The 13,070-nt window shown below is 41.5% G+C and overlaps 1 protein-coding gene across 1 annotated transcript; it reads left to right on the top strand.

The window, feature by feature from the left end:
- The first annotated feature begins 2,979 nt into the window (after positions 1-2,979).
- On the top strand, positions 2,980-12,320 carry trmt6 (tRNA methyltransferase 6 non-catalytic subunit). Its single transcript, XM_042503929.1, has 12 exons — positions 2,980-3,249; positions 3,466-3,596; positions 4,070-4,179; positions 5,387-5,478; positions 5,583-5,666; positions 5,760-5,884; positions 6,014-6,184; positions 7,245-7,402; positions 8,173-8,258; positions 8,933-9,035; positions 9,373-9,459; positions 11,688-12,320. Exons 1-12 carry the CDS (start codon positions 3,143-3,145, stop codon positions 11,847-11,849), a joined length of 1,416 nt encoding a protein of 471 aa, XP_042359863.1. The 5' UTR covers positions 2,980-3,142; the 3' UTR covers positions 11,850-12,320.
- The last annotated feature ends 750 nt before the right edge of the window (positions 12,321-13,070 follow it).

The raw sequence follows: 13,070 nt of genomic DNA, 5'->3' as shown, positions 1-13,070 counted from the left end.
ATAGACTTTATGGTGGTTTTACCCCTTTTTTGTTGTTTTGCATCTCTTTGTGGTCATTATGGATCTTTTTGTGTTTTTATGTCTCTTTAAAGTGACTGTGTCCCTTTGTGGATTTTTCTGTCTCTGAGCTGATTTTGTGTCTCTTTATGGTTGTTTTTCCCCTTTTTGTAGTTATTTGACATCCCTGAGGTTTATTTCTGTCTGTCTGTCTGCTTGTTGTTTTGCCCCTTATTACAATTATTCAGTTTCTCTGCAGTTTCTCTGAATCTCCTTGTGGTCTGTCTGTGTCTCTTTGGAGTCATTTTGAGTCTCTTCCTAATCGGTTAATTTGACTGACTTTTTGCAGGTCAGGGCCAGGGGGACCCTGACACCTTGGGCCATTATTTATCCATGCTTACATAGATGAGATTCTATATTCTCTGCTTTAAGAAAACACAATTTATGTGACGAGAAACATACCTAATTTTGCTACAGCCACTGTATTTAAAGCATATATTGTGCAGCCATACCCAAACTATGAACAATGAAAAAAAGCTTCAAAATTCACAAGAATTCTGACCCTTTCTTGGATTCTTGGAGGACTTCATAAATTAAGTAACTCATAATTGCCTATTAAAAACACTAAAAGCTTCAGTACAAGCTTTAAGGCAACTAAGTTGTGCAAAATGTAAAATACAGCTTACAGTCTGATCGTAGTTTGATCATTTGAAAACTTGAAGATGTCTCTCGGGTTGCATCATTTATTTCAGTCGTGTTATTTCAGTGTAGGATGCTCTCTTTTGCTCTTTCAGCCGCCTCACTGCCACACTGCTGCACACGCGTGGTGGGCAGGTGGAGCTGGCGCATCGTTTGAAGGCAGTAATAAAACACCAGATTGTGCCCCCCTGGTGGGAAATGAAACGCACCCACCCAGGCTCAGTGATGACGTGGTCACACATCTGCCACGTTTTCACTCTACAAACTGTGTTAAAATGCAACCCAGCAGCATCAGCTCCCATGATGATAGGAAGGCTATAGAGTATATGTTTTTATAAAACTATACATAATAAAATCCAGCTTGAATTCAATAAGTTTTTCAGCAATGTGTCATACAATCCAAAGTAAATATTCTTCACATGACTTAACACTATTTGTCAAGATTAATGTGTGACATCTATTTTCCATTTTTTCTGATATTTATGGTAAGTTTTTTTGTGAAAAATAAAACATGTTGGAATAGTTTTTTACCATTAATATAAGTCTATAATAATCCATTCTGCTCTCATTCTCCACCTGTGTCTACAAATGTCCCAATCTCTTCTAGGTCACCAAAATCTCAAGATCCGGCCCTGATACTGTCATTTATTTGCATACTTGCTGCTTACAGTAACCACTGAACACGGTGTAAGTGGCCGCCTTCTCCCCCCTCTCCCCCCTCCCTCTGCTCTGTGTGTGTGTGATGGGGACATGATGAGAGGACATGATGAGAGGGACACGCTGGACGCGGTTTGAGTTCAGGTGTAGTGAGTTTACAGCTCAGTTATGCTGAAAGAATAAACTGATATTTGATTCCTTCAACAACAAGCAGAACAACATGTAAATATGCAGAGATCACAACAAAGCTGTTACTTAGGGACTGTTCTGTAGCTGCGCTGCTTCCTGACATTTTGGGGAATGTTCCTCTCTATAGTTCCACTATAACTCAAACTGAATATTATTTTTGGCATTATTTCTGTACAATTCAAGTTGACATAAGAAGATAAGAGGGGGGAAAAAAACCCAAAATATAAAAAAATATATAAAAAATTGATTCTTTTTGTCTGAAAAGTAGTTTTTTTTTATGAAAATGCACAATTAAATTGATCTGTACTCACACATCTCAGCCTCTCATACCCTCAGATAATGAAAAATAAACAAAAACAAATGAGCGGTTATCAGTATCTTATTGGCCACAAGAAGCTGGAAATTATCGGTTCATCAGTATCGGTTGAAATAATCATTATCGTGCATCACTTGTTATGATATTTTCAGAGAGACAGCAAGCTCAATTTGCGGCAGCGGCACCTAACTGTGGCACCTCGTGTGGCACCCCCAGATGCCGCAGCTAGGTGCCGCTAGCAGTCGCAGCAGATGCCACTGGTTGCCAGCTTGTGCCACGTGCCAGGAGGTGCCGCGAGGTGCCAGTGCGTGTGCCGGGTTTGGCGGAGGTGCCAGTGCTTGTGCCACTGCTTGCCAGGAGGTGCCGCGAGGTGCCAGTGCTTGTGTGTGCCGGGGTTGGCGCGAGGTGCCAGTGCTTGTGCCACTGCTTTCAGGAGGTGCCGCGAGGTGCCAGTGCTTGTGCCGCGGTTTGGCGGAGGTGCCGGGAGGTGCCAGTGCTTGTGCCACTGCTTGCCAGGAGGTGCCGCGAGGTGCCAGTGCTTGTGCCGCGGTTTGGCGGAGGTGCCGGGAGGTGCCAGTGCGTGTGCCGCGGTTTGGCGGTTTTTAATATAGCCTACTCACAAAATTAATATATTACAAGGTGACAAAATTATCTGCAGCAGCGGAAAAATCCGCTGCTGTATTTTCATATCTTCATTAAGCTTAACAGAAATAAATATGAAAAAAATATATTGTGATAAGACTTTTTTTCCATATCGCCCAGTCCTAGATACATGTCATCCTGTAATGCAAAAAAGCTGAACTATATACATTTTTTGTTATCGACTTTTTTCCTGTTTAAAATAGTCAACAAACAGCATATAAACTGAAACACAACTATTTACTCACACCTCCACTGCTGGCAGACCCCAACCCGCATCATAAATGGCCCTAATATCTCAAACTGGAGAAGAAATTAAAGAATCGATGAGATCGATGATTCTGATATCTACAGTTTCACTTAGTCATCGCACTTCGCTCCTATTGGCTGGCGAGCTCAGCGCCGCAGATCCGACCAATCACAACAGACCGTGCGTCACTCTCTGCGATCTACAATCGACTCGCCGTCCTTGAAAGCTAGGGAAATGAAAGCTAACACGTGGAAATAGTGAATTGTCGTATTTTGCATTTACTTCAGGGTGGTTTAGTGCCTTTTTTAAACCGTGCCTTGTCAACGGCGACTCCGTATATTTCTCGAAAAGTGACAGTTTCCTCTCAGCAGGCTCGTGAGCGGGTTTATTTCACTATGGCGGACAACGTAGACGATGATTCTCTGTACAGAATTAAAGAGGGGGACTACGTTGTGTTGAAACGGGGAGATATCTTCAAAGCTGTGCAAATTCAGTCAACGAAGTAAGTCACAAAGTGATTAAAATAGCCCTTTTAACTTGCTAAACACCAATTTGCGCCTTCTAACATTTCACGAGAGGCATAAACCGGAGCTAGCTAAACCACAGATGACATGTCAGTGATGTTGCACGCACGTTGCAACATTTGTAAGCTGGATGCTGCACAGAGGGCTGTAAAGATGCTATTTCATGACTATGTGATTCTGTGTTGTACTCACAGGAAGGTGATTTTTGAGAAGCAGTGGTTCTTCCTGGATAACGCCGTGGATCAGCTGTACAGCAGCACGTTTGAGATCCTTGCTGGAGGGATCCTGCAGCCTCTGAAGCCCAAAGACACAGAGAGCTCCACCGGTGTGTCACCTGCTGTTAAATAGACCCACACACAGTGTCGGGGAGACAAACTATCACCTACTGCACAATGAAAAGTAGCTAAATTACATCTTAAAGGGATAAATTTAAAAAAAAATTTAAGTTGTATTCTTGCACACCCCCAGTTTGGAGAAGCAGACTGGTGTCCTACATGGAAGCTAAGCAGTGCACACACACACAGACACACACACACACACACACACATATATATATACTTACTATATATATTATATATATATATATACCTTACTATGGATAAATACCTCATATTAGCCCCACTTCAAAAAATCCGAACTATCTTTTTAACCTTTGAGTTGTGCAATTGACAAAAACTATCAGTTTTGTGATAAATGTCTGTTATTTCCAGACTGCTTGAACACACACGTAAATGACTATAACAGACCGTTATGCTTTTATTTTCACTTTGAGTAATCTCTTTTATGTTTTTGTTCCAGATTCAAAGGAGGCAGGCACAGACAACAGAAACATTGTAGACGATGGAAAATCCCAGAAGCTGACGAGGGATGACATCGAGACGCTCAAAGAGCAAGGTCTGAAGGGTCAGGTACATGAATAATCTTGCAGTTACATCCATGAATGGGAAAGTGTGACAGTATTTTTAGGTTTTTGTCTGGTCTGTTTGTTAAAAAATAATGTGTGCATTACTCTGTTATTTTTTATAAATTGTCATAAGAGTTAATGAGATCAAACACCAATAATGAATGGCTCAATTTAGCTGATTGATCTTTGCCATAGAGCTCCATTATTGCCTAAAACTTTAAAAACTCATAAATTAGTGTTTAGGGAATGTCAGTTTCTTACAGTGAACATCATGTTTTAAAGTGTTTTGGTGCCGTTTAACTCACTCAAAATGTGTGTTAATCATCAAAGACGGAGACAGCCACTAAAAATATCTATCATTATAAAATGTTTAATAACTCTTGAACTGTTAATCCTATCAACATGCTTTAAAAAGTCACATAAAGTGGAGAATCTCAGCCATCCGGTGACATGACATATGTCCCTGGACTTTTTTAAATATTGGAATATACCTCAGGATAAGCTTATAATAAATGACTGTCACTTGCTGAGGTAAAGTGTGAGATAGACCAAAATTACATACACTAAACATTTAACAAAAACTCTCCAAATTAAAAGCAAAAACAGTTTAATGAAATTGTTTATGTATTTATGGTAAAACAAACAACAATAATGTTTTACTGTTGTTTCACTATTTGTATAATATTTAATTTAAAGATTTTATCTGGGTTGTGTATGAGTTACTTCTCGGGGTCTTGTTCATGAGTGAGGGTAAAATGGAGCGAGAGATTGAAAGGCGGTTTTTGGCGCAGCGTCAGCAGTGATGCCGGCGTTGTGCAGGACTGTCGGTGAAGAGGGAGCTGAGCTGAAAGGCAAAGCTTAAAGTAGGGACCAGGCAGGATTGGTAAAACCCAAAACTGAGCCCAGTAGCTTAGTTGGTAGAGCGGGCGCCCCATGTACAGAGGGTACGTCCTTGCTGCAGCAGACACAGGTTCCATTTCGACCTCAGCCCTTTTCTGCATGTCACCCCCTCTCACTCCTACTTTCACGCTTATGCTGTCCTGTCAAATAAATAAAGACAAAAAGCCCCCAAAAAATAAGAATGAAAATCACTGCAAGTTGGCCGACACATTATTGGTTTTTGTCTCATTCTGTGAATCTTATCTATTAAATTGTTAGATAAAACATTGCGGTGTGAAAGAAGAGAGACGCCATGTGTTTGTGCTCCACAGGAAATCATTCAGCAGCTTATAGAGAACAGCTCTACGTTCCGAGATAAGACCGAATACGCGCAGGATAAGTACATCAAGAAGAAAAAGAAGAAGTGAGTCATTACCCGTGATGCCGCCACAATCAGTTTCAGACCTAAAATAATGCTGTGGGATGTAATTAGTGTTATCAGTTGTTCCCATTCCTCTGCTTTTCCAGGTATGAAAACACTGTGACGATTCTAAAACCGTCCTGTCGCATCCTGGCGATGATGTACCATGGCCGGGAACCAGGGAAGATCTGGTGAGTCAGCACGTGGATTAGCAGCATGTGTGGAAGTCGTGTCTGATGGAGCAGAGAGACATGAGCGTCTGATGTGTTTTTTGTGCGATGCAGCCACCTGCGGTATGACACACTCGCCCAGATGTTGACTCTGGCGAACATCCACGCTGGCAGTAAAGTTTTGGTGTTTGAGACCTGTGCCGGCCTCGTGTTGGGATCCATCATGGAGAGAATGGGGGGTACGTCACTCCTGTGAACTTTTTCTGTTTGACCAAACAATCGGAGCTCTTTTTTTAAAAAAAATTCTTTCTATAAAAAGGCTTCTCTCTGCCCGTTTTATAATTACTCTCTCCTTCCTCCTCATCCAGGCTATGGCTCGGTGATCCAAATGTACCCAGGAGGTGGGCCGGTTCGGGCGGGTGTGGAGAGCTTTGGCTTCCCTGCACATTTTCACGATATGCTGCATGAGTTTCCCATCTGCCATGTCAACGCTCTGCTGGCAGGCACTCTGGACACCACAGCCAAAGACCCCAGCGCTGGTAAAGCCTTCTGTGTTAAAAAAACTAAAACCTTCAAGATGTTATAACCTTCTTGCTGCTAGATGAGACAAAGAAGTTGTAAGCTAGTGCTGAAAGGCAAAAAAACAACAAAATTTAACAACTTCTACGGTTCCCATGGTTACGGTTGCGCGATATGGTCGTAAAATATTATCACAGTATTTAAGGATATTTTTGCAATAACGATAGTCTTGAAGAGTACAGAGAATATTTTATTATTAAAGGTAGTAGAAGACGGTAGAGGGTAGATTTATTAGTCATTTTTTCAGCACATTTGTCCTTGATCCTGCTACGTCTTTGGAGTTGAAGGATGAGTTGATTAAAATCAGGAGCTACTATGAAGATTTTAAGAACAAACAATTGCAACAAAATAAGTGTTATAGTTGTACACAAACGTAGTTCACCATCAAATATTCCATTAAAACGGCATAAAATATAGATATTACAGCAAAATAAAATCAATCAAAAATTACACATTTAAAGTTGGCAAAAAAAACATTGTCTACAAATATGTCATCATAGAGTGTGTCACTTAGATCTGATGATCAGACTGCCCTGCACATGTGCGCGCGCACGCACACACACACACACACACACACAGAGCTGCATTTATAGTTTTTTTGTCGTACAGCGAGCGTCACATAGGTTTATGTCACCACAGGCTTATGACGATGATGACACTGATTCCTGTGAGCCTGAAAGTCGTCAGCTGTGCGTAAAACATTCAGATAGCCCAGACTACTGATTCAACACGGCTGAAGTTGCTCCTGGTTGGTAGAATTTTTGTGTCTATTGTTGTAATGTTATAAATATAATTTTTCAAAAAATAAAGGAAATGGGTAAAAATAGCGCTGAAAAGTTTTGAGAAATTCAATGGTAAAATGTGTGGAGATTTCCACGTGTTCCTCTTGATGATCATTTTGTTATTATGTTTGACATAAAGAAACAGAATCAGTTTCTATGGTTTAAACTTTCTAATATACAGATAGACGAGGATGCTGTGACCTTCCTCTGATCTCGATGATTTCTCTCAACATTACAGATTCAAAGCAGTCCAGCATGTCTGCGGAGGAGGAGCAGAACCAGCCCGAGGCGGAGCGGCAGGGCAGTCCGGAGGAGCAGAGCATGGAGACTAACAGCGGCGCTGATGGTCGTCAGGACCCGGAGAAAGAAGAGAGGGAGAGACGCAAAGAAGCCAGAGTATGCTTCCCAACTTTACTAACCAGTTTACTATCTGACAACCTTATTTTTTGTTTTGTTTTTTAAAAAAGACGTCGCCCTTCAGCATTGTGTTTTCCTCATTGAAGTGCTGAACCCAAAATATGAGCAAAATCCAGAACACGTGAAGAAGTAGCACATCCCAAACTTCAGTCAAGGAAGGCAAAATACTCACATTTAACTTGTTAAATTGGCTCAAATCACAGTAGAAAATACACCCACACATTTTGGCTCAGATGTTGGCTCAGTGTTTCTTAAAACATTGTGAAATTGTAAGCTTTTTTTTTGGGTGGAGGCTTCAAAGAAGCCCACTCATTTTTTTGCCTCTCTCCCTGCACTATATACTGTGTTTTGTCATTTTGTGTATTTTAAATTGTGCGAAAATAGAAAAAAAATTAACCTAAAGAGTGTTTCAAGACAAATACTTTATCGATCATTACAGGACAATTGCCTTGTAATATCAAAATAATTGGTAATATCTATTTTTTATTTATTTATTTTACGTTTTAAATAGATGAACTGACTTTTAAAATTGACCAAAAAGGTCATGCTTTATGTTCCAGTAAACATTTAGGTAAAATTGGCCCTAATCTTTAGTAAGTTATGCCAGTTTGTGTTTGTCATTGTAAAATTGTTCTTAAGGTTAATTCTGAGAGGTTTGAAAACATCTTAAATCTAACTTGCCTTAAGCTGTAGGAACCCTGCTGTCCTGACTTCATGTTTTTGTTGTTTTTTTTTTTTTTTTTTTGCAGGCTGAGGAAAAAAAGGTGAAGCAGGAGGAGAAACGGAAGAAGCTGGCAGCTGCTGCTGCCCTGCTGGAAGGCATGAATGCCGACGGGTCGGTGTCAGATTTAGCTTCTGCTCTCACATTTCTGCTCCTCTGCATCGCTCTGCTCACTTCAGCCGCTTTCTCTCCCACCTCTGCCTCATCACTCCTGCATGGCGCTGTGTAATAAACAACAGTAATTAAAAAAGATCTGCAGGGATTAAAAAGTGATGAATGATTAAAGTATCATTAAGCATGTCCATAAAAGCCACGATAAACCAGTTTCGTCCTCCACGTTCACACACGATGATTAGCACACGGTGCCCTCACAAGGTGAACAAAGTGATGGCTTTGCAGTTTCCTGTCATATAAAATGAAGCTCTTGCTTTATGGCTTTTAATGATTGATGGACGGAAATATAGTCAGGGTGACATGGGAGCCGCAGGTATTGATCTGGTTATCCCATTGACTTTCCTCCACATCATAAACAGAACCGTCAGAGCACAATTTTGCACACTCTCCTAAATCAGCCTCTTTTACCGACTCTCATCGAGCTACATAAAATAAGAAATGAATGTCTACAATAGGTGCTAAATCCCCAAGTCCTCGGGGCGTAACTCCGCAGCACCGATGAGCTAAATTACGATATTGCCAGTCTGCAGGATTCCAATAACAGAGTGTGTGGTTTACAGTGTATTTCATGTTGGACAGGTTTGCTTGATCATCTGTTTGTTTCTCTCCTGCAGGTTGGTTATAGCCAGTCGCTTTCACCCGTGTCCAGTCCTAATGGGCCTGCTCAAATTCCTCTCGCCCTCCAGGCCTTTTGTAGTCTACTCCCAGTACAAAGAGGTAAGATCATCATGACTAGCAGTATTTACTGGAAGCACAACACGTCTGCTGAATGACGATAATGAGTTATCTAAGGAGGATGTCTCATGAGATGCCGCCGCACACGAGTTTTTATTGCTCCGAGTTACAGCCGGGAATTTCCTTCCTGTCACTGCCAAGGAGTTACATTGCCTATCACATCACTGCCCTTATTACCTCTGTAGTGCTTATGCTGCTAAAAAGATCACTCTGTCTGTGTGTGTGTGTGTGTGTGTGTGTGTGTGTGTGTGTGTGTGTGGACTCGTCGACTCTGCAGTCATCGTTTACTCTTTTATCTCTTCCCGCTCAATCTCTGCAGCCTCTCATCGAGTGCTACACAAAACTCAAGGAGCAGGGCGGCACGGTGAACCTCAGACTCACAGACACCTGGCTCAGGCATTACCAGGTAACATTTAAATGATTTTTTATTTTTATTTTTGAGGTATATTTTAGGCTGCTCTCATCATTTTTTTCACTCTGACAGCTGATTTAATAACTGTAATATGAAGTTGGTTGCACAGATGATTGCTTGCTGTTCTGAGGGGAATGTTTTAGCATGTTCAGCTCATTTTTCTGACTGGCCACTCTTACCTGTGTTGTTTTAAAGTGTATCAGGCAGCTGTTTTCGGCAAAAACTGCGACAAAAACACATTGTACGCCACTCTTCAGCATCAACAGACAGACAAATTTACCAGCTAGCTGGTAAACAAAGTGAAGCATTTAGGCAACACTTAGTCAAAACAGCCCATATAAAACTGGTGGTCTTTCTTTTTGCATTTACAAAAATTCACTTTCGAATGAGAACATTGTGAAAATGATCCCTGCAAAAACAACCGAAAACGCTGTAATATGTATGCAAGGCCAGTAGTTGGCAGTTTAACTATTTATTTACACACCATAGAAGAACACCGTGGGCGAAGTGCAGCCGTGACGTCACCGTCCTCACAGGATCTGAGCGTTGTCAGTTTACACGGCGACACAAGAGGTTGCATTTTCAAAAGATTACACTCTGGAACCCAGATTCAAAAGTTTACGTTTTCAGGCCCCCAAAACATGATTGTTGTGTAAACAAACCAAATCACAACAAAAGGAGAGAGTGAATGTTGGATTTTAATTCATCAGGTGGACACAAACAAAAGTAAAGGCACGAACAAACTTTGTGCGTTGAACATCCTCAGAGCGCTGCCGTCGCGCGGATGTGCATGTGCAAGACCCCATTGATCAGGTGGAAGTGAGACTAAACTATGTTTCTGGGTCTAAAGTGATTGCTTGTCAAATAACAAACTTAAAACTAACTTCACTGTTGTGAGGTGGCTGCGGCTGGCTCTACAGCAGTGTCTTGGACGGGACTGGAGTTTGAAATGAGAGATTGGAGCATGCCCAGTTGGTGCATTCTTGTCTCACAAATGAGACAAGAATTAAATAACTGGCCACCTCACAGTCCCTTAGCCTTGCTCTCCACTGCGGTTATTACTACACCAGGAAGAAAGTGGACAGCAGCCCTGCAGACGGAGCTTCGTTGGTGACTGTAACAGCTTAATTTCAGCCAGTGTAAACCGCCTGGCGCCAGTTCTAACCTATGTAATGGCAGCAACAGAAAGTTTGCTGATCCAGCAAGGATTCATATTAATGGTGCTGCTGACTGGGAGTCGGTCTCTGGAGATGCTGCCCGCTCTCCTCCAGCTGAGGTGGTCTTTATTCGCGTGGAGGGAGGCAGATGACACACTGCGAAGGGGGCTCTAGCTGACGTTATCTACAAAACATGAACTTGAGGCTGCAGCCTTTAGCTCCAGTTATCAAAAGGCTAAACTTTTAGCAACATTTTCTCTCCATCTCTGAAGCGGTTTGCAGATATCGACATGTTCCTTTATCGTCAGACTCTTTTTCAGCAGTCTTCCTTTTTCGGCTTTCTTTCCAGCGTAGGCAGTTGTTGACAGCTGGAATATCAACTTTTTCTGCAGAATTCTCCAACATTAAAGGGACATACATGCGCCCTTTCTCTGAAATCACCCGTGATTGTCTCCTGACACTTTGATTTTTCTAAAGCCTGAAAACAGGCAGAAGCAGGTGCAGAGGTCTAGTTTTCTCTCATACCTATTAAATTACAATATGCTCCAAGTTTATCATGGGATTTATGCCCAGTTACTTCAAAATGAAACTGCATACTCGGGTTTTAAAATCTGTTGAAATTTACAATTTGCAATGATGTGAAACACCAAAAAGCAGCAAATTTTCACGGTAAAGTAATGTCTTGCATCTTTTCTTGCCTTTCAAATTACTAAATCGATTATCAAAATTGTTGGTGAGCCCCAAGTTCTTCATCTACTGCTCAAGGAAGAAAGTCATTTCTATTGTCTTTGTATCGGTTCAGCTGTATTGCAGATATACAACATTTGGTTTAATTATTTTGCGAAGATACTTATCACTGCCCCCGATCCATTATTCCTTTACATCCCATTATTCCCCATCATTTGCTCACTTTCCTTTGCAGCTTCTCTCAGAGCTGCGTTCTCTGCTGCGACTGCATGAAAACAGTGTGTTTGCATACTCCGAGATCTCCCGCCTCAGGACCAAAGTGTTATTTCTCCGAGCCCTTCCTGTAGAATTAATGTCTCCTGACTGTCATGTCTCTAGGTGTTGCCTAACAGGACACATCCTGTGCTGCTGATGAGCGGGGGTGGGGGTTACCTCCTCTCAGGAACAACGGTTGCCACGGACCGCTCCAAACCCGCAGGCTCCCTGCGGGCCGAGGAACCAGCACCAAAGAGACTGAAACTGACAGACACTGAGGGATAAACAAATACAGAAGCATCAATTCTGTTAAGGGCACATTACCGATGGCCTCTAGGGGTTTTTCTTCAAGCGTTGACTTCTATTTTCTTGAACTGATTTGACACATCTGGAATAAGGGAGATGGAGTGTCTGGTATGCGTTCATCAGGGCACTTTCGCCCATCTTGTGTATTTAGATCAATGCAGATGAAGGCGTAATGCTGAGGAGTAAACTATGAGCTCTATGTATGTGTTAAGTAAGGAACTGCTGAAATTATCTTTGGTGTGATAAGAGTAAATTTGTGTCTTATGCCCCGAGACCAGGTGTAAAAAAACCCAATTTTTTTTCCAATTAATGCTCTCCAGCTTTTAGGTTCTAACTTTTTTATTTTGTTGTCCTGCAGAAAGTGCCATTTGTTATATGATCCAGTTGCTGATGCAGCCTCACTGTGGGCGCATCTCGATCTGCACAGAATTAAAAAGCAGTACTAAACTACCTGATGCGTAAACACTTTGTTTTTTATATTTATTTTTTGCATCCGTGGTGGTGATAGTTTTGGCCCGAGGCCTTAAGTTTGTGGGTTGTCCAGCCGTCCCATTCTGGTGAACGTGATATTTCAGGAAGGCCAAAAGGGACTTTCCTAAAATTTGGCACAGTTGTCCACTAGCACCCACTGATGAACTGATCAGATTTTGGTGGTCAAAGGTCAAGGTCAGTGTGACCTTGTCTGTCTCATTCTTGTGAACATAATATCTCAAGAACAGTTGTACGGAATTTCTTCAAATTTGGCACAAACGTCCACCTGGACTTAATGATGAACTGATTAGAATTTGGTGGTCAAAGGTCACTGTAACCTTACCTTGTCTCGGTCTTGTAAACACAATATTTAAAAAACAGTTCTACAAAATTGTTTCAAATTTGGCATTAACATCCACTTTGAGCCCATGATGACCTGAATTAAATTTGGTGGTCAAAGGCCAAGGTCACTGTGACCTTTTGTCCGTCTCATTCTCTTGAACGCTATATTTAAAGAAGGCCTTAAGGGCGTTTCCTCAAATTTGGCACAAACATCCACTTGGACATAAGAATGAACTGATTAGAATTTGGTGGTCAAAAGTCAAATTCATTGTCTCCTCACAAAACATGTTTTTGGTCATAATTCGAGAATTCAAAAGCAGAATTTCACACTAATGTCTCATAGGCTGAAGTGATGACATTTTATATCCAAAACATCAAAGGTTAACT

This window comes from Plectropomus leopardus, chromosome 16, assembly GCF_008729295.1.
Source record: "Plectropomus leopardus isolate mb chromosome 16, YSFRI_Pleo_2.0, whole genome shotgun sequence".
Lineage (NCBI taxonomy): Eukaryota > Metazoa > Chordata > Actinopteri > Perciformes > Serranidae > Plectropomus > Plectropomus leopardus.
This window is presented reverse-complemented; position numbering and strand designations above follow the sequence as displayed.

Excerpts from the sequence above, each read along its gene's own strand:
- trmt6 (XM_042503929.1), top strand. The coding sequence starts at position 3,143 with ATGGCGGACAACGTAGACGATGATTCTCTGTACAGAATTAAAGAGGGG. Across the intron at positions 3,597-4,069 it reads AGACACAGAGAGCTCCACCG|ATTCAAAGGAGGCAGGCACA; the intron begins GTGTGTCACCTG and ends TTTTTGTTCCAG. Across the intron at positions 7,403-8,172 it reads AGAGACGCAAAGAAGCCAGA|GCTGAGGAAAAAAAGGTGAA; the intron begins GTATGCTTCCCA and ends TTTTTTTTGCAG.